At 38.4% G+C, this 22,879-nt stretch overlaps 1 protein-coding gene across 4 annotated transcripts in view; it reads left to right on the top strand.

Annotated features, from left to right (window-relative positions):
- hoxd3.S (homeobox D3 S homeolog) overlaps positions 1–15,652 on the top strand; it is a 37,756-nt gene extending 22,104 nt beyond the window's left edge. For 3 of the 4 annotated variants that reach the window (XM_018238884.2, XM_018238882.2, XM_018238881.2), the window contains 3 exons: positions 7,848–7,929; positions 10,976–11,504; positions 13,099–15,652. In XM_018238884.2, coding sequence (XP_018094373.1) covers positions 11,015–11,504; positions 13,099–13,847 — 1,239 coding nt within the window. In that variant the 5' untranslated portion in view covers positions 7,848–7,929; positions 10,976–11,014 and the 3' untranslated portion in view covers positions 13,848–15,652. Of the gene's footprint in view, positions 1–2,228; positions 2,789–7,847; positions 7,930–10,975; positions 11,505–13,098 lie in introns of those variants that run through there. The other variant, XM_041578031.1, reaches the window with a different exon arrangement.
- Positions 15,653–22,879: the final 7,227 nt, after the last annotated feature.

Here is a 22,879-nt window from a genome sequence, read left to right as displayed (position 1 = left end):
GAAACAGGTTCAACCGAGGGACACATTTTCTGTCCGATTAGTTGTATTTCAGCCGGGAGTGCTGACCTCTAAACCCTTGACCCCTTGGACTTTAACTCCCTTATTTTAGACATAGAGGCCTTTTAGATTTAGTATTTGTTAAAAGCCTTCTTTGTAAAACGTGTCAAAATGGAACCATTGAGCGCACAATGCCCAGTCCCAGGTATACCACAAAGAAATACAGTGTGGCTATCAGACCATTCATGCATCTGGGCTACATGCGGGGAGATGGGCTGATTTATTTCAATACAGAAAGTATTCAATTGCTTTTTTCCCCCCAGTTTTTACAAACCGTGTTTTCTTTTATGTGAAAGCACAAAACCTCATACTGTAAAAATCCACTCCGCACATGAAACGGGTTTCCTATAAATCTCCTTGGGGTGACTTTCCAGGGGGGGACACGTGCAGTTTAACAGCACAGCTATAGAACAGTGTGCAAATAATTCATGGGTATATATAATTGTAAAACAGGGACCAGGAACTAAAGGGCTGATCAGCTACAAAGCTACAACAACAACAACAAAAAGAATCCATTCCTCAGAAATACCAGCTTTAATTGTAAAGTCGTTGGAATGCCCCTGATTGGAAATATTGCGCCTATGGATTAATAGAAAATATCCAGGGAGTAGGAAAGAGGCTGTTTTGAAAGATGTAAAGAAAAGCGAATATACCCATACACACAACTACAATCAGACCACATACACACACACACGATCATATGTGCACAACGATCATATGTGCACAACAAAGCTCTTTGTACTTGTAACCCTCTAGTCCTCCCTATAAAAAGTCATCAGCAACGGTCACTTCCTCTGTGTTTATTCTGTTCATATAAGCACCAAGAAATATTGCTTTTTTATATTTTTTTTAATGTGGCCTTTGCCTATATGTGTGTATATATACATGTGTGTGTGTGATGGTACACAACAACACAGCTCTCTCTCTCAGCAGCCGATAAACAACTCCATATGTGAAGTAGGCATTGCGCCTGGAGAAATATTATATATACTATTGTGGCTTGTCTTTCTCTTAGACTTTGTGTGTCATGGAATTAATAAAAGCTCATCAATAGATGATTTGTAACCTTGATTTATTACTATTCCATGTCATACTGAGCAAGTTGCACGCAGTGATTGCTTTGCATTGATAAAATGCCTATTTATACACTGAGTGCGTTACAGACTTATATAACAATACTTACCATGTCACTGAGTTTGGTTAGGCCACAAAGCCACACATAAACCTTGCTATCTTTGTGGGGTATTGCAAACATATAATATGACTCTCTGTATATATGTATGTATGTATATATATATATATATATATATATATATATATATATATATATATATATATATATATATATATATATCTATCTATATATACAGTCCAGGTGTGTATCCGCACTCTGACTTGTCCAAGTGGGTGCTATATCAAAATATGATAAATAGCAAAAAAGAAGATAAGCACTCCGTTGTTTCTGGTCAATAACCTTTTATTCCACTGTGCATACCAACGTTTCGGTCCAAGTTTGGACCTTTATCAAGGATATATATATATATATATATATATATTTATGAGAATACCTTTTTCATAATTACAGCCAACCAACTTGTTATCTATTGTATCTGTCCTTTAGATGCTAATGCCTTTGTACTATAGAAGCTGAATGTTTCTGGTTTAAGGAGAGAGGTAGATATAGTGTATGGAGGCTGTTTATTTTATATTTGGTGTATGATCTGTATAGGGAAAGAGGTGCCCATGCTTTTCTGTATTTGTGTGGGTAGGCTAGTATCTGAATATCACTTCATTGTATCAATAGCAGATCAATAGCAATTGATGTAACCAAACAAATGATACTCAGATGAAATAGATTAATTAGAAAATGGATACTTCATAGGCAGAGGTAGAAAGAAACAGCCAAAGACTGACCAAATACACTTATGTGTGTGTATTTATATTTACATACAATTATTTAATTTTAATATATATATATATATATATATATATATATATATATATATATATATATATATATATATATATATTTATATATATATATTAAATTTTATGGAGACAGAAAGATAAACACTGTGTGTGTGTGTATATATATATATATATATATATATATATATATATATATATATATATATATATATATATATAAATTTAGAAAATGCACTACAGTCCACCTTGAAGAAACTTGATTTTCCACTGTATATAATATGTGTGAGGCAGGAATGGCTGTGGGGTGTCTAATAGCTCCTCCTCTGCTCCTAACAATACATCAATAAAATTCTGTGTATTATATCACCACTAGTCGTTAAGAAAAGAATGAAGGGAAAGGCTGAGTCAATAGCAAACAGCTTTCACTGTACAGTACAGTAAATCAGGATCTTTCAATGCACAGCCTCCGAGCTTTCCCAACCATCTTGTGAGGCTTTTTTCATTGATTTTGTAAACACAGAGGCAGCACTGGGTGCTCTAGAAATGTTCCCAACATGTACAATATCAAAGTGGATTGAAGATGCCAAGAATAGGTTTCCTCAAGTCCTGACCCACGTGATCCACCAAATAATTAATTCAGCTCGTCCCTTAAGAAACACAGCGTCGTCATTAATTTGCCAAGCAAAGGACTCTATCAGACTTGAAAACTGAAGAGATACAGAGAATATAATATACAAAGAGAGCAGTCTGTATTCTCTGCACTCCCACCATCTCTTTCATAGCAGAAGAAAAGAGATCTTGGGTAGGTATATGCCTTATATGTTTTTATTCCTTGCCTATATAATTCTAATTGAACTTTGCTGTCATGGATGTGATAAATCGTAGTGCCCTCTGATTCATTCTCGCTGCAGTCACTAGTTGGCATAGGCTGATATTGTGACCTTTGTTCAGAAAAGCTTATGGTTTAGAGAAGGAAATGGGGCTGCTGTGCGCAACTGCTCCCTGAATCTTCTTGGGGAGAGTGTGACTTGGAGAGAGGGGATTCTCAGTCTTCACATTCGATTTGTATTCCGCTCGGAATGGCTCAGATTTAGTGGCTACTTTGGGTTTTCTTGGGAACAATACAAACTGTCAGGGCATCTGCTGTCTACTTTGACTCTATTCAGAAAGGCCCTTTCGTCTGTAGGGTCGTAAATTTTATCCTTGCGTCATAATAGAAAAGAGACATAAAATCCAGTTGAAATTTTACCCAAGGCAAACGTTAAGCCAACACATAATGATTTCCGGGGGCGCTTTATCTCTGCGGTACTCATTATTATTACACTTAAAATGGATAATTTTCAACTGGACTTTACAATTTATTCACATCATTTGGAGTCATTCATTCTAGTAAAATGGATATTTACTGATTTGGCTGCATGTCCCAACAGACTAGGGGAGTAGGATTAGTTGCAAGATATATATCTGTTATATCTTTGTTACAGCAGAGAAGAAACACAAGACATATTTGTTATCTTTTTATTAAAAGCATTCGATACTGTTTATTAATGGAACTAGATTTGCCATTCCATGTGTTCCAGAAAGCTGGTGTAACACAGTTTAGATTATTTTTATAGAAACATAAACATAAATTCGAAAAAGGTGTGTTTATTTCCCCCTCAAAAATATATTTTTCTATTAGGATTTAATTTTGGATTCAAGCTTGTGTGAGGGTTATTTCTGTGTTGGAAATGGGAATTCTCATTCCAAATGTAGCACAAAGCCCTAGTGAAAGAATCATCTCTTTCTAACTACTGGGATAGAATAACATTCATTTCCTAGATGTAGCTATGGGGGTTTTATCAATTGACAATGGCCCAAGTTGGTGGTATAAATCATTGTAAGTAATTCCTGAAAGGGTGTGAATGCGATGGCGAATGTCCGAGGACTGTAAATCTCCCAGTTTTATTGCTCTGAGATCAGATGCTGCAGTTGAAATGCTGCTGGTTCCACTCAGGCTCCTGCTTCACAACCTGCCCAGGATAATATTGCCTTATTGTCATTTTCCTAAACTGGGACTTGCAGTCTTTTGTCTCCAACTGTACATTACCTTTTCCACTATGTACAAGGCGACTCCACTGAAATATTGTTTGTAAAGATAAATGCAACCTGTGCAGGGATTATATATGTTTGTGTGTCTAAATTTGCACATTTGCAACATCATGATCTAGTACACATGATTTTGTGGGAAACAAACGAGCACTAGGGAAGTGTATATAGATTATTTTATTTGGACAGCTTAGAAAGATGTAGGGGGTGGAAGAGAGAAAGAAAGACTGAGAGGGAGGCAAATAAAAAGATTTAGATTAAAGGAGGATGCTAAAAAGAAAGGAAATGAGAGAAAATGTATAATTGGTGCAGAGAGATTTCTATAGTCTGGGGGAAGCAGCAAGATTAGGCAGGGTTTCTGGATTGCTCTATTTCCCATTTTGCAATATAAATAAATTGTCATTTGATTGGAAAATGATGCTGAAATTATTCTCCAGTATCTCCGTGGAGCTGCATCCTGTGAGCCAACACTTAGCAGAGGGAATTGAATAAAGACATTGCATGGAAAGACCATAAAAACAATTGCACTTAGGAGATGTGTGTATATAGATACAAATGTATAGAGATATGCACGTTAGTCTGCCTGCAAATCATGCAAGTACATTTCACTTGCCACACAATCTGTATTATTTGAATTTTGAACTATCACTAAAGTGATCAGCCTATTGCCATGAAAGGCAAATGCTCAAATTCTTAGGAAATGACACAGAATTGTTGGGCTTGGTCGGAAGTCTATATGTACTGGTGAAATTGTACCGTGGTATACAGATCACGTGAACAAATATTTTAAATTGTAAGGCAGTGCTTATATTTCTGATTATAAGGAGGGGGGGCGACTTAACTTCAATCACCTAGGGGAAACTTCGAAATTGTACTCATTAAAGGAGCAGAGGAAACCCTCTCTCTTCTTGATTACTTTCTCCAAAGTGTAGCGGCAAAGAGTTGATTTAAAACAAAATCAGAAGTTCCTTGCCCTGACTTTTATTGGTAGGTGAGAGTTAGGCTGTTCCCATTCTATCGGGAATACTGTACTGTGCTGCAAAAGCGCAGCATCAGGGTTAGGACAGAATCGTCCACAGACAAAGGGGGATCTGTAGCACTCAGCTCGCAGCACAGCCAGACACACTGAGGAGACTGAGGGTTATGATAAATTGATACCCAGGTAAGATCTTGCATGACAAACTGATCCCTCTGAACGTATCATTTTATATAGCGCTTGTACCAAGCCATCTTAGTGAGATTTATTATATTTTCAGCATTTAGAAAACGTGTGGATTATACTGAAAAACAAAACAACAACCAAACCATGAGTGGTTCAGTCACTTACATATATTTATACTTTATTCGACCAAAGACATTTTATTTATTCACCAGAATTCACCTTCAATTCGGATTTTTGCTTTTTTTTCGCCCTTTTATGCTCTTACTGTCAATATCAACCCAGTATTTCAATTCATAGAGCAACATTGTGTATGATTTTGTGCAACAGAAATGTAATAGCTTCTCTTTTTTTGTCTTCTGTCAAAGTAAGATTGAGAGTCACATTAATATTGTGTCTTGGACGACTTGGCAGAGCAGGCGAGCTGCTATATATATATATATATATATATATATATATATATATATATATATATATATATATATATATATATATACATAGTTACAGTCGGTTCCATTAGGCGACTTTGTATGTGTGAATCTCCAGTATAAGATACAGGTTCATTTTTGACTGATTTAAAATGTAAATATTTTGGCATCTCTTATAAGCAATCATGTATATATATTTTTTGGGTTCCCGTGGTATAACAAATCGGATCTTTTTTGCTCCCTTTTGGTAACTGGTACAGCACTGATATACCCTATAGAACCCATCACTTCAGCCAGTTCAAAGAGCCCTGAAAGCTTTTTTTAAAAAAAAAAATGAAGTCCCTTATTTAATCTTATTTAATAAAATTGGGTACAGCTCTTTCACTGATTGCAATGAATCTTTCTAATCAGAATTTAGTGCACATGGGGGTATTGTTATCAATGGGGCACTGAAAATTCACAAAATACTAAATTCATATTTGTGCAATGATTTTTGAAAAATCTGTAAAGATAATTTTTGGGATTGATCTCCCAGTAAGTGCTGTACACAAGCAGGCAGGAATAGGCCTATACTGAAGCTCAGGGCCCATTGCCTTCGGCAATGAGTCCAGTTACATCCACTCCATTCCCATAAACAGATCAGAATAAAGCCTGTTCTCAATGTAGACCAGGCCCAGCCCCATTCTCTAGTAGAAGAAACACTGGTGGTTAGCTTGCATATTATTAAACGAGGGTTATGGCTTCTTGGGTCAAATCCTGGAAAAAAATGTCCAACTCAAATTTGCTTTATTTGCCTTCGGTCTCCTATCATTTAAATTAAATTACAGCAAACTGCTATTCATTTATATCAGAGAGGTCCACCTACGGATCCCCCCATTCATTGTTAATATTCTGTATAATGAACACGCCTGTACCACTTTATTATTATCATACCATTGGTCTCCCCATTCATCCAACAATCACTTTACTGGGGGAGCTGCAGTGTCACTTAATAATCCCATATCTTTTTATTTACAATAAATAATTATATAGTCGCTTTTGGGATGGCTGGGAAATTCTATTGTTCCTGCTGAGGGTTAGGTAAGGTGATAAATTCCCATTTGCCAACTAGCACACACTCCCAGGGAGAATTAATATGTATTTTTACAGTAAAATGTGGTCCATGTATACCGAGGTTGATTAGTCTTGTATTTAGATTTATACTAATGATTTTACTTCTCATCTGGTTTTAATTAGAGGCTATAATTCCAGTCTAGGATTGAAAAATAAGATGCAAATTGGCTCACGCCCACGCTTATTGCGAATATATTATATATATGATGTAAGTGGACTGATAAGGACATTACAGCGACGATTCTGTAGCAGCGATTGTTGCACTTATGTAGCGAGGAAAATTGGGGCTTTTTTGTAATCATTGGTATATGGTGGGAAGTTGCAGTGTGTCTTCTGATGGGAGCTACTGGAGGCTGCTGGCTTGGTCGTTCATTAAGGGGTGAGTTATTGCGATTCAAGCTAAAGGTCATTAGAAACGGATTAATTCAGATAGATACTGCCCGGTACTGTGGCCTACAGTTTCTTTATAAGAGACTCTGTGCTACAGAAACATTTAACAATAACCAAGATTTTCGTGGTTATTACACAACTATTCGTTTAATAAGTTATGTATTCTCTGTTGTCGCTAAGCTTTGTACTACAATCACAGCTATTTGTGGGATTATTTGTAAAGATTTATGAGATGCTGTTGTCAAACCAGTATCAATTGATTTATTCTCGCATTTCAACATTTTGGAGTTTAATTCCTCGTTATCATATAAAGTCTGTTTTATTTGCATCCACGCGAATGATAAGGAGCCACTGCATCGCTATTAAATAAGAATACTGGCCTGTTTCAATGTCATTTTCATTTCCAGGAATTACAAATACACCCAGGAAAGAAGGAAGGGCAAGTGTTAATTCTAAAATGGACAACAAGATGTAGTAGTTTAATGTCTTCCCGTGTATTTTTTTTAGCAGTTTCCATCTTATTACATAGTTCAATGCATTTTTAATTCGAAGTTAAAATAAACAAATATGGAGCTGCGCGGAGTCAGTGTATATATCCTGACGCAACAGAGTCGATTGCGACACCTATAAATAAGGCTAAACACCCAGGCAGAGAATCTAATCCTCTTTCTTTATCTCCCCAGCAATTCGTTTGGGACTGGATCACACCAAACAGGACTCTGTCCTAAAAAGGTCAAATACAAAAGCAAGGAGAAAGCAAATAAGGTAAGATGAAACAGAGACTCCAACATGGTTTTTACTTGCAGGCTTTAGGTTAAGAGCGAATAAATATTTTATGCCTGACATTTAAACCGGTTTTATAGAGTCTCATAGTTACTAGCTGCCATTTATATTCACACATTCTCCAAGTTTGTAGATACCTATATATATATACACATATGTATATATATATATATATATATATCCAACACCCCCCTGAGCTTAAACCAGAGGTTGTTGCATTATTTTTTGGACGACTTTAGGTTATTTTTCCTGTAAGAGAAATAATTAAGGCCAAGCGTTAAATACATGGTTCCTAAAAAAAGGTTAAGGCATTTGCAAACATGTTAACATACCAAAACATACACACACATGATTAAAATTCCCTTCAAAAAAATATTCCACCGAAGAGAAAAATTTTCCATGCCCAGCGGGGCCCAAACATATCCCATTTGAACTGGCCTGGATGGAAATAATAATAATCTCTTGAAAACTTTATCCCAAGAGGCAGCTCCATCCTGGTTGGATTTGCAAAGTTTCCCCAGATCCGAGATTTTACACATAAAAATAGAAATAATTATAATCCACAGGGAGAAGATGCCCAGAGCACTTTTTATCCAGCAAGCTGCGTAAAAGCGAGAAGAATCCCTAACTCTAACTGCCCGGGCCACCTTTTATAATTCAGCTCAACAGGCAGTTAAATAGCAAAAATTTGCGGAGTAGGGGATTCTTTTCTGGGCTGCCTCCTACGCTCGGCCTGTTTTACATTTCTGAAACTTCTAGCTCTAAGGATCTGACTGTGAGAGTTTTTTTTTTGTTCTTGGCTGAAACGTTTGCTACCATAGCGCTTGCAGTCATAAATTTACCTCCCAAGCAACATGACAGGTGCATTTATTTGCCCTGTGTGGACCTTGTCTGCTTTATTATCAACAGCCTGCTGCCCCTCCAGCATATATTTATTTCTCTTGCTTCTTATGTATTCATCTTATACTGAATTAACAGAAAGGGTATGAAACAACAATAAAGAGATTACAAGAGAAGGCGACGATATTTTGTATGTGAGGGTAGTTTATGATAGAAGAGACCCCATTTTAATATCTAGAAAATATAATATCGAGAAATATCTCTCTCTCTGTATAGTTAATATTGCCTGGGATAATATAACAAAGACATTGTGGACATTGTGGAAAATGGAGCCAGAAGGTATTTAGCCCTTTAAATATAGGAGATGTGTTTTTGTGGTCTGACTGCTGCATGTTTGCAATTTTTTTTAAATAAATGAACTTAATAGGACTAAACATTTAAAAGATGAACCACAATACGGCTGACCAGTGTCCAGATGATTTATTACCCGATGAATCTTCTTTTCGGTTCAGACAGAGTTCAGAAGCAGTTGGTTTAAAATGAATAAAAAAAGCAAATACATCTCTTGAAGGTTTCCTACTAGATATCATTTCATATTGGACCATTCAAGTCTTGTATATTTTATATATCAGCTGTCTAGCTCCGAGGAAGCCCTGTGTTTGCTTGTATTTTCATCAGACCGTTGGATTCAACAGGCAGGGAAGCTAATCAATCTGGTTCCCCTCAGTAATGAAGTTTTGGTTTAAATTATATCAGAGTATTTTACCACAACCAGTAGATGGTGACACATAAAACGAGGAGCTCATATTTGAAATATTCCTTTATGATAATGGCTGGCTGGTTTGTTTACATTCCCTGAGATCCACAATTACAGACACGGATCTGTGACATTGGTATATAAAAACTTCTTAAATTTCAATAATAAGCAGAGGTTTGTTTTCTGCAAAGACAAGTTACATAGGACTACTTTAAATTATAATATATATATATATATATATATATATATATATATATATATATATATATATATAATATATATATATATATATATATATATATATATATAGGTTTGATTTAGAACTGCCAATGGAATGGCTTGGATACAATAAATCTTGATATCAATAAAACTAAAGCTCAAGAAAATCTGCTGAATAGAGGATATATCCCAATTTAAGGCTAACGAAAGCCCCCTTTACAAGTCACTTGCCAATTATATCTCCCCAAGAGCTGACACTGCTCTTTTCCCAAACGCCTGGACTGCCGAGTTGTTGAATAGCGGTGGTTATAGTTTAACCGGGGGAGTAACAAGGCCTGGTTTACAATGGCATTTTTGCTAGTTTTTCAGGTTCTGAGTGTTGCCCCAATCCATCAAGTCATACACAGCTCACACAAGTGGGGGGAGAGGGGGGTTGAGTTAATCTTTATCCAGATATCCAGGGATACCAAACCATATCCCATAATTAGAGCTGCAGAGTGATCCGGGCTAGAGCACTCTTGCCTGAGATTTCACAATCTGTTAGGGAAAGGCAAAGCAAAACAAAGTCATATATACTGGCACCATGTCTCCCTGATATACCTAGAACATGTAGGTGCTATAAGTGTTGGGTTGTTTATGTGCATTGGGCAAAAATTATTCCAAAGAAACAAATGCTCATGTATTACTATTTAACTCCTCCTGAGTGTAGTGCCCTTTGCTTTTACATGAGTATTTGTTTCTTTGGAATAATTTTTTCCCAACGCACATGAACAACCCAACACCTATAGCACCTACATTTTCTAGGTATACCTATAGGTTATAGGAATAATTTATTAGTGACTTATGCTGAGGGAGCATAAGAGAGAGGCCAAAACGTTGCAACCATTTGATAAACCCTGTTTGATAGCAGCAGCCTGCTCCTCTATGTACTACTATGTGTGGCTGGGAAATGTACATTTATAATAAACCAGTGCATTTAGGGACTTGCTTTAACAATGTGCAAGAAATTGGGCCTATACAGCCTTCAACAGAAATTGATTCTAGCAATGTCATAGTTTGTGATTTTAGTCCACTCCCAGACTATTACTGTTTTAATGTGTGTGATGTGATGGCCCTTGAAGATGAAGAAGCCACAACGTTCGTTAGTTGCTAAAAGTTAGAGAACTGGCAGGGCTGTATATTGTTTACTGAATTCATGTACTGTTGATGCAGGTCACGTGACTGCCCTAGAAGACCAGTCTTTGGAAGTCAATGTTCATTGATAAGGGTGCCAATCCCCTATCTATAAGAGAGGCCAAGATGCAGAAAACAGCTTATTACGAAAACTCTGGACTGTTTGGAGGTTACACTTATGCCAAAACAGAATCTTACAGCTACGGGCCCAGCCAGCAGCAGTACCCACAATCCAGTCTAGACAGCGACTATCCCAGCACTGCCTGCTCTATCCAGCCGGCTGCTATAAGGGCCTCTAACCATAAAGCCAATGATATCAGTGGCAGTTGTATGAGGACAACGTCAAGTCAGAACTCCAACCAGACCCCAAGTATTGGCAACCAGCAGCACCAGGCGCCATCTCTGCCTCCTTCCTCACCTAGTCATGGCAATAGCTCTGCCCAGAAAAAGAGCAAATCATCCAATTCATCTGGCTCTTGCCAGGCCACAATGAGCAAACAGATATTCCCATGGATGAAGGAGTCCAGACAAAATACCAAGCAGAAGAACTCCAGCAGCAGCCCTCCAGGTATTTTATTGGCTTAAACCAGTTGGCCATTTGACAGCACTTCACTTCACAAGGGTCCAAACTAGAATTCAGAAAATGAGATTATGAGATTATGTTTGGCTATATGTGTTCATTTTAGTTTGTTCATGGGGTCTTTTCAGAACAACTGATGATAAGGTTGTGTGATATTGTTGTATGGTCTGTATGAGTACTGCTCTACATGTTTGTGCATAGAGTGGTGGCAACTGTCATATTATTACACTGGTAGGGGCAGACTCCAAAAGCAGAGATGTAACTGTGCCATCCACAGTCAAGAATATGAAAAGGAAAAGCTATCCTTTACAAGCACCCCATTTGTTTATGTGCGTTGGATCTACACTATCTATCTATCTATCTATCTATCATCTGTCCATCTCTGTCATGGGGCAATCTATTATTTTACTGATTAACAAGGCACCATCCAGACAATAGAGAAACTGACTTATCAGTAGCACATTGAGACACATTTTCTTTGCTTATACAAAAGACCTACAGTGATGAGATAAAGGATTTTCTATAATCCACAGGTTGTGTATTTAGATTAGTTTTACTGTTAAAGTTAAAGGAAGGTCGTTTGCTAAAATGGTTTAACCTTGCAGAAGTGCTGTGTGGGATATGGGATATGGGATAGAGAGGGTGAGCAAGGGCCAATAGATGTTTCCATACAGACAGCCTTTAAAGTTGGCACAATCATTGCATTGGCTGCTTTTAACCAATCTCTTTCTAGTAGCCAATGAGCTGTGCAGTGACTCTTGGCTATGTCCAGACATTAATGCTATATTTTTTAAGGAGAAAAGAAGTAGGAAGAGGTTGAGAGAGGAGGTAGAGAGTGAGCAGAGAGATAGAAGGTCCCTAGGTTAGTATCCCCATGCCTAGTTTGTTCCTACTGACAATCCTTCTATTCTCAATTCTTCAGAATAGAGATTAGATAGAGATTAGATTGCAATCAACAAATGGTACCAGCCAAGGTCAGCAAAATCACTAACAGAGTTTACTCAATTCGGTTTTAGTGCCATTAGAATGCTAACATTACATCCCCTGAATGCAGAAATTGCTGCTATAAGGGATAATATATGAGGCCAGTGTGATGCTATGACTGTGCTGTTGTGTGAGAGCTGCAGGAGACCATCTAAACAAGGCCCAGTGCTGTAAAGTCAGGCTGGGAATGTGTTTTCTTTTAGCAGTGTGAGTATTTGCATGGCTGTGAGAGTGTATGTGTGTATAAGTATAACAGTTTGTGTGTTTGTAGCACATGTGCATGATGAGTGTGTAGCACTGTCACCTTATTTCTTTGTAAAGATAATGCAGATATTCTGAAAACTTTTCGATATAAACGCAGGCAAGTTAGTTATAGTTTTTTTATGCTGTTCAGGACAGTATAATATGATACTTACACATATATTGTAAATAAACAATTTTTAAGCACAAATAGAATACAGTAAAATGCATGTTAAATAGCCTATATAGTTCTCCTTGTACAGTGATGGATATACATTGTTTTTAACATAGGTCTTATTTTGTTAGTATGAAGGACACGGCACCAACTCATTGTGCCCTTTGTTCCCCATGTACCCAGGCGAGAACTGCGAGGAGAAGAGCCCGACTGGCCCTGCCTCAAAGCGAGTCCGCACCGCGTACACAAGCGCGCAGCTGGTGGAACTGGAGAAAGAGTTTCACTTTAACCGCTACCTGTGCCGCCCCAGGAGGGTGGAGATGGCCAATTTACTCAACCTCACTGAGCGCCAGATCAAGATCTGGTTCCAGAACCGCAGAATGAAATACAAGAAGGATCAGAAAGCCAAAGGGATCATGCACTCCCCCGCGGGCCAGTCCCCAGACAGGAGCCCACCGCTCAGTGGATCCAACCATGTGGGATACTCCAGCCAACTATCAACTGTGAATAGCCTCAGCTACGATGCCCCTTCCCCAACCTCTTTTGCCAAATCCCAACAAAACATGTATGGGCTGGCTGCTTACACAGCACCTCTGAGCAGCTGCTTACCCCAGCAGAAAAGATACCCGGGGGCAGAGTATGAGCATCACACAATGCAGGGGAACAGCGGCTTTGCCAACCCCAATTTGCAGGGCAGCCCAGTTTATGTTGGAGGAAACTTTGTTGATTCGATGCCAGCCTCTGGCCCAATGTTCAACGTTGGCCACCTCTCCCACCCTTCTTCTGCCAGTGTGGACTACAGTTGTGCGGCTCAAATTCCAGGCAACCACCACCATGGACCGTGCGACCCCCATCCAACATACACAGATTTAAGTTCCCATCACACAACTCAGGGGAGGATGCAGGAAATCCCCAAACTCACACATCTCTAAGAAACTGTTGGCTGAAGCGAGAAAGAGAGACACAGAGAGAGCAAAGATGTAAAACGTACTCCTTTTAATTACCTCACTTTTCTGAAGGGAAATTAATGTACCTTATTGTGATTGTGCCAACGGCTGGAAGGAGGGTCTGGTCTTCTTCAGCAGATCCATCCCTTCCTCCACATCCTTTAACTAGTCCACCAAGCAATGGACCTTCCTAGGTACTATACGCATGACAGTGCAATAAAGTGAGAACTAAGGCACAATAAAACTTTAAATAATGTACTTGAAGGTAAGTCTCTTAGATGAATTAGTATTAGCCAGCGCGTCATGCAAAAAGGTGTTTTTTTTGGTATTATTTTTGACCAAATGAGAAAAAAAAGGGAATTTTGACTTGCTTATGAACTCATTTCAGAAAAAGTTAAATTATGAATTCTTCAGCAGAGATGCATTGATTTAAGTGCGACGTATTTATTATTTCTAGGGGCAAAAGTATTATTTCTTTGTTATATTTTGTACCATTATTTATCCTTGTCTTTATTGTATTTATGTGGATGAATGTGAAATGTAATCAATGCAACTTGGAAAAATGATTGAAGTCCATTGTGGCTACATTTGCCTCCTATGTAACTGTAGCAGGGGAGACTTTAGATCTGGTTCTGAACAGTTGTAACAGTGACTGGTGCTTGTAGCGATCCTTGAGGTTAAACTTAAGGCAGAAATGTGAATTTTGGATAAAAATGTAGTTTTTGTTTTTTTTCCACAATGGGTCTTTGACATTTGGAAAAGTTCTATTTTTTTCACCTTTATTGTTTCAATTGTCTGATATTTCAGCAGTATTTAGAACAAAGGTTATGTAGTGTATCTCAGTAGGGTAAACTAGCAGGACACAATAGTATGTTCCACAAATCTCTCACCAGCTGCACAATATAGTGGCTCTTGCTATCTGAACCTTTTTGCACATAAACCTAAAATATTTTGCTAGTTTAGTTTACAACGGATCATTATCCCCCAATATGTTGTAAACGGTGAGGAGTCTTTATTTTTATTTTTAAATGATCTTTCTTTGCAATAATAACTCTTCCAACACATATTTTAAAGGCTTGTTTTATACGTTCGTGTGGCTTTCGTTGTAATACCTCCATGAACGTTTGTATATTAGATGCACATTTGGAATTTAAAGCATAGCAATTGTAGAAAAGTCCTTAAAAAAACGAGAAAAAACGACAATCAAACGTGTACAAATTGAACAAAATATAAAAAAAGAAGCCCAGTGTTTTTCTTTTTAGTTGAAGTATTCTTAAGAAGGGCTTTTTCTTTTAAAACAAAGACATTTCGTTTACAGGGTATTCCTACAGTATTATGAAGGGTTCATTAAGACAGGTTGAAATGTTGCATTTTTTTTAATTTATGGCGAATGGAAGTTCAGTGGTGACAATTATTAGCAACTGTAATGCAGGCGAGGGTGGAAGGGGCGGTTGTACAGACCCACGGTTATCTGATTATTTTCTATTATTTTCTATTCAAAGCAATTCTCTTCCTACGCATCCTTGTTTGTTTGGCTAGCTAACATAACTCCTACACTTAACCATGAAAAGAGATCAAATTCCTGTTGAGTGAATATCTGACCTTTAATGTTTTCGGGGGAAAAAAAAAAGGAAAACACAGTCTGCCCACTTCAGCACAAGGATACAAATGAACGCACCCAACGAAGTGTTTATTGTTTTATGAAGTGCAGGAATCACAAATGCAGAGACATTCACTGTACAACTGCAAAGCATTAACTTGTCCCAATAAAATGGAAGTTACAACAGCTACTATCTGATTCTTTTTTTTGACTTGTGTACTGAGCTGCTAAGAAGAGCATTTACATATGTAAATGTATTTATATGTAAACACACACATAGCCACCTCATAATGCATATTTTTATAGAGGGTTCTATGTAATTTTGGAAAGCTGATGTTTATATATCTATATCTATATCTATATCTATATCTATATATATATATATATACACGTTTATAGGATCTTCTATTATGTTTTGGGGGAAATAAATCCGAATAAAAAATATTTTTAAAAATAATACCCAATTCACTGTATAAATAGGGGAAAAACAAGGGAACAAAACAATCTAAGTATCTATAATAATATAAATGTGTGTGCTGGTGCTTATGTATTAACTGGCTCCTACATGTATGGGTGTAAATGCCATTATTCTCTATGGTTTATTCAGATTTGCAGCCTGTAGGCCCTAAAATATATTTATAAATAAATCTGCGGGCCCATGATGTTCAAACATCAGCTTTCCAAAATTACATAGCCTCCCCCCTTTTTTTTTTTAACAGATACGCTATAAAATTATCATACACCAACACAGCGTGTTAGAGACGCGGTATATAAAATAGTCGAATATATATGTCTAGGCACTTTCAATTAAACAACACACTTGGTAGAGTGAAAACACTTTGGTAGTTAAAGGGTTACTGAAAACTAGGACCCAATGCAAAGGGGAAACCTCTGTTCACATTCTGATTAGTCCTCTGGGTATCTCTCCCTTCACAAAGCAATGTCCTGCTTTCCACAAGGACACACAGTGCATTGTGTGGGGAAGGAAACCTTTGCAAACCGAGAGTCTGTTCAGTGAGAGGAATGTTGCTTACAGATATAAACACGCTGCAGATCTACCTCGAATATATAAGCTTTAAACCCTTTGATAACAAAAAGATGAGAGGCTTGTAGTAATTTAAAAGAATCATTATCATTGAGGGTCCTCTTATAGACCTGGATGTTATGCAGAACCTATGTACTAGGAAATGACCCCCATGTGGATATAGGATATATAGAGAGAGAGAGAGAGAGAGAGAGAGAGAGAGAGAGATTCTATGCACTAGGATATGGTGCCTATGCATTGGTGCCTTTGGTGATTCATATACATTAGTACTGTATATTGTACATATATAGAGCCTTTACACTGGGATATCGTGCCTGTGCATTAGGATACATGTGGTGTCTATATGATGTCCATGCAGTAATATATGTTACATATATAGAACCTATGCACTAGAACATGGTGCCTATGCATTAAGATATGGTGGCTACATGACTCCTTTGGACACTAGGATATAGTGCTTGTGTAGTATAATATGATGTCAGTGTTTAAAGGTATAGTGATTATATTATGTACTCACATATAGTGCCTATTTTCTAATCTAGGATATAGTTTCTATCAGGTCCGGACTGAGAATTAAAATTGGCCCTGGCATTTCAGGTACACATAGGCCCTATCAGTTCACACAGAGGCCCAAACAGCCCCCACCAGTCCAATAAATACTGACTTTCTATGGCACCTTATAGCAGCCCCTCTGGCATTTGCCAGTCCAGGCCTGGTTTCTATGTACTGGGATTTAGTGTTCATGGGCGATGATATGTTGGATATGGACTAGGATATGGTATCTGTGAATTAGGATATGGTGTCTATAACTTTATGCTTCATACTAATAGTATAGAGTGCCTTATACACTATGATGTGGTATGTTTGTGTTTATGGTACCCATGTACTAGGAAATGGAATCTATATCTATATATCTACACAGGGCCTATACACTAGGAAATAGTGCCTATAGAATTTATGTATTAGGATTAGATCCTTGCACTGGAACATGTCTATGTCTATATGTACTAGAATATGTTTACTCCATTCATGTAGTACAGGAGTGCCCATACTTTACTGATGCGGTGTCTTCTTTTAGTGATGGTGTCCCATTATGTTCTACAGCCATAAAAGCATTGTGAGCACTTGTTCCAGTTCAGTTGTTTTCAGATTCTTGCCCAGAAATAAAGAATTTTTTCAATTACTTTCCATTATTTATTTTTTACTGTTTTTCGAAATAGTTTAATGCCCCTGTCTCTGGTGTTCAGTCTGGCAGCTCAGTAATTCAGATGCAGATTCTGATTTTGCAACATTTAATTGATACATTTCTCAGCAGCATTTCTGGAGTATTAGCAACTATTGTATCAATTCTAACAGCTGCCTGTAATACAACTCAAGAGATTCGGCTCAGCAGGGACAAAGATAAGAAATGTATCAACTAAATGTATCAATTTGGAACAGGCTACAGGGTCGGCGACCTCCCCTCCCAGAGCTACTTTAGAAGGTGAATAATGACACTATGCATTCCAATATTAGAAAAACAGTGACACATAGAAAATAGAAATTAATTGGAAAAAGTCGTTATTTCTGGTGATCTATCTGAAAACAACTAGTTGTTTGAAGGTGACCCACCAATTTAAATATTGATTTATGAGAAAATGTAAATTGCTATATTTAGCAAACAACTATTTCTTATAAAATAATACATTTATGAATATTAAAAAACATGAAGTAGGAGTGTGATTTAGACCCTTTTTGTCAGTGTCTTGAGATCTACTGATCACCAGCTAAAGGTCTACTGGTAGATCCAAATCTACCTTTTTGGGCACCCCTGATGTAGTAGGATGTGGTGCCAGTGTACTCCAATATGGTGCTGATGAAACAGGACACAGAAGCCCTGTAGTAAATGTGATGCCTATGTACTCTGATTTATATGATATGGTGCCTAGGTACATAGACACGTTGTACTGAACATTCCCTCCATTGGTCACAGTTGGTAAGTCTTACAGCACAGAGAATATACTTGCGTTATTAGTAGTTAATAGCTAAACGGGGCATCTCCCAGAGCAGGTGGTTAGGATAACGTTCTCTTTCAACAAGAAGCAAATCGATGCAAATAGGGTTGATGGGGGAAAGCACATACATGTTATTGGGCTGATTGAAGCAGTACGGGATATACAGCGTTTACTTAACCCCTTGGAAGCCCAATGCATTGCTTTTCTCACATGATGCTGGGGTTTATTGCCCAAAATGTCTTAAAATGGCATTATCAGCAAGCAAGTCTATGTTATTCCAGCACACAGTGTGATAGCAAGTGTCACAGCTGTGAGTAGCGGGGCCCTTGGACACTCCCTAACCCTGGAATATTGAGCAGCCAATTCAGGCCTGTTGAACAAATGACTAAATGCCTTTGTGAAGGGTATCTATTATCTTGCTGAGGGCAGGGGACCCCTCTGCTGCCACACAAAGCCCCTGCCTTTCCCATTATAACAGCCTGAGCAATGGCTAATCCAAAGCAGGGAGGATGGTTGCTAGTCCTAAAAGCCCAATCTCCTGCTGGAATGGCAAGCTCTGATGTTCCAGTGCAGATGCCCAGCTCTGTAGATACAGATATACACTCCATCCTCATCTCATGCATCACACGTTATAAACAAACACAACATACTCAGCTCTTACAATGGAACTAGCTAAGACAATCAAAAGAAAAAAAAATCAATGCGATGAAATCTGCTGCAGAAAATGATGGTATTGGTAGCCTAACTATCTCCCTCCACACACACAGACCCCATTGACTTAACCTGCAAAACAAGCCTTTCTGTACAAGTTCTACTCCAACAGTCCCACACATTGCGAATCTTCGTCAAGAATCTGCGCCAAATAATAAACCCTATAGTTGCTGTAAGCTATGGATATAAGATAAAGATGAGTGATGATACATTGTAGCAAATATTTAGCTTCTGTAAAGGATAGGAAATAGTAACAATATATCTGAGCAGAACCTAAAATAGCAGGAGTCTAAATCTATTCAGCGGTGCTGGTGAGGCGTTGGTTATGGTTTAGGGATATCTGTGCCACCCAACACCCAAGCAGTAGCCCAACTAGGCAGATTGACCGGCCCAGGAGATAAGTCCAGATGATTAACCATACATGGCTGGAGAGTGTTATAGTGAATTACACACTGGGCAAACCAGGGTTCAATAAGGAGCGAGCCCCTTTATTATTGCTGGATATACATAAATCAGTAGGGTAAGTATACTAAATAATAGTGCTTTTGATGAGATTGGGATGTAGCTGTACAAGATGTGAGGATGTGCGTGTGTGTGATGCAACCAGAATGATTTCATGTCTTGAGGAAGGTACCGTCTGGTGCCACAATATATAAACACAATGATCCAGTACAGCCAATTCTGAATGGCTGCTTTATTCTGCTGTCTGTGTTTCTGCAGGATTTCCCTTCATTTATCACCAATGAACATGTGTTAGTCAAGCAGTGCATGTGTGTGTCTGTGCCTCCTCCCCAGCCAAGGCAATTTAAATGTGTATTGTCCGCCGCACTGTTTTTCATAAAGATACTAAATTTATTTCACCGTTTATTCTTTTTTGAAACAACTAAATGGCACTAACAGTTATTTCCATAGGCATTTAATTTTCAAGAATGTCTCTAGTGGTTTCCAGGCAGTAAAGATGCCATAACCATGATGTAGTTTTCCCTTAAAACAAGCGGAAGAGTATGCATCTGTAGTATAACATGTATGGCAAAGAGAGATGGTGCCTATATTAGAATTGGGGAGAATAGCCTCTGGGGAGGGTCTGTCGCTTTGGCATAACAGGTATAGTAGGGAGAGATGGTGCCAATAGTAGCAGTGGGATAATAGCCTCTGGGAATGGACTGTGGCTGTGAGATAGCAGGTATATTAGGGAGTGATTATACATATCGTAGCAGTGTGATAAAAGTCTCTGGAAAGAGATTGTGACTGTGGGATAGCAGGTATAGTAGGGAGAGATGGTGCCTATAGCAGCATTGGGATAATAGTCTCTGGGAAGGGGCTGTGGCTGTGGTATACCAGGTATATTAGGGAGAGATGATGCCTATAGTAGCAGTGGGGATAATAGCCACTGGGAAGGTAATGTGGCTGTGGAATAGCATGTATAGTAGGGAGAGATTGTGACTATAGAAGCAGGGGGGGATAATATTCTCTGGGAAGGGACTGTGGGATAGCAGGTATAGATGGGAGATATGGTGTCTATAGTAGCAATGGGATAGTAGTCCCTGGGAAGGGACTGTGGCTGTGGGATAGCAGGTATAGTTTGGAGAGAGATTATGCCTGTAGCAGTGGGGATAATAGCCTCTGCGAAGGGACTGTGGGATAGCAGGTATAGTAGCGAGAGATGGTGCCTACCTATAGTAGCAATGGGATAGTAGTCCCTGGGAAGGGACTGTGGCTGTGGGATAGCAGGTATAGTAGCAGTGGGGATAATAGCCACTGGGAAGGTAGTGTGGCTGTAGGATAGCAGATATAGTAGGGAGAGATTGTGCCTATAGTAGCAGTGGGATAATAGCCCCTGGGAAGGGACTGTGGCTGTGGAATAGCATGTATAGTAGAGAGAGATTATACCTATAGTAGCAGTGGGATAATAGCCCCTGGGTGGGGACTGTGACTGTGGGATAGCAGGTATAGTAGGGAGAGATGCTGCCTATAGTAGCAGTGGGATAATAACCTATGGGAAGGGACTGTGGCTGTGGGATAGCAGGTATAGTAGGGAGAGACAATGCTTATAGTAGCAGTGGGATAATAGCCTATGGGAAGGGACTGTGGCTGTGGTATAGCGGTAGGGAGAGATGGTGCCTATAGTAGCATTGGGGGACTCTGGAGAGGAGGAGAAAATTAACATACCGGCAGTTCCATGTGTGAGTAAGGAGAATATTCTTGAGATTTAAGTTTTGTTTGAGATATAGTTGGCAAGATTTTGTAAGGAATTAGATGTGGTTATCATTTAGTGGGACAGAGAATTTCAGGATCAAACACCACTCAAGGCAGTAGATATACACACTAAAATGAGCAATATTAGCAAGTTTAATATGCAGTGATTGAATGGGAGTAGGAGATGCATATTTGGGTTGAAATATGGTCATTTGACTTTGACATTGTTAATTTATGGTAGCAAGAAAACATCAATAGAGTATAAACAGACAGTAGAGAATATATCAGGACCTCTTTTAGCCTTGCTCCACAGCAGGGGCCCTCTGTTTCCCCAATGGGACATAACTTGACATCCCTTGAATGCAAAGACATAAGTCCAAATGGTGTGGAAAAATAAATTCACGTGGTTTATCAGTTTTTTAAGTTAGCAGGAATGGTCAAGAGTGGAGATTCTGCAATAAATTACCAGGAGAATGACTGTTCCCTTAAGAAATACAGATGTTCCAGGAGTCATAATACATCTATTTTAGGGACTATTCCTGGTTTCTGAGCCTGCTACAGCCTGCTACAAATATCAGGAATAACTGTCAAGGGATTGTTGAAACAGGACATTTCATAGTGCAAAACTTAAAATAACACAATCATCCAATAGAGCTACCAATTGAATGTCCCGCTCCTTCATTTTAATCCTGACACTATGCCCTGCCCCAGAAGTTTAATGGCTGCTTTATTTTAACTGTCTTCTGGAACCATTGGCACTTTTTAAAGGGCCCTATGACAGGCACCCATGTAATGAGCTAAACAAAGTTACTTTAGTCCATACAGCATTTTGGCCCCAGCAGAGAAACCAACATTCTGCTGCCATTTTTTAAGTTTATTTAGCCACTGGAGGGCGATGCTCCACTCAAGACTTTGAATGAATTTACCCTGCATAGATGTTCTCATTCACATGAATAAATACACATTTGCTTTGTGTAACCTATTCATATACGTTTTACTAAACAATTATAGTCAATTATGATAAAAAAATAATATAAACCACGCTTATGTTTAAGGTATATTTTCTCTTAACTGCAATTACAAATGAAGTATGCTAGTGTAATTTGCTTTAAAGGGGAAAAGAAACAGCTACTGGCATGAAACTTAAAGGAGAATTAAAGCTTTAAGACGAATATGGCTAGAAATGTTGTATATTATGTACTAAACCTACTGTATCAGCAGAGAGGTTCAGCAGCCCTGTAAAAGTAATGATCAAGGCCTTAAAATTCACCATTTGTTAGGCCAACGTTTGAGTGTCAGTGACACTGCACATGCTCAATGTGTTTGAGCAACTTAAAAGCTCCACATAGGGGTCCTTGAAAGCCATCAAACAGAAAATAATCAGCCTTGTATTGTGAAGGAAGGCTGTATTGTAAAATGTGTTTGGTTCCTAACTCATGTGTATGAATGATGTGCATGCTAAAGGATAGGA

This window comes from Xenopus laevis, chromosome 9_10S (assembly GCF_017654675.1).
Source record: "Xenopus laevis strain J_2021 chromosome 9_10S, Xenopus_laevis_v10.1, whole genome shotgun sequence".
Lineage (NCBI taxonomy): Eukaryota > Metazoa > Chordata > Amphibia > Anura > Pipidae > Xenopus > Xenopus laevis.
This window is presented reverse-complemented; position numbering and strand designations above follow the sequence as displayed.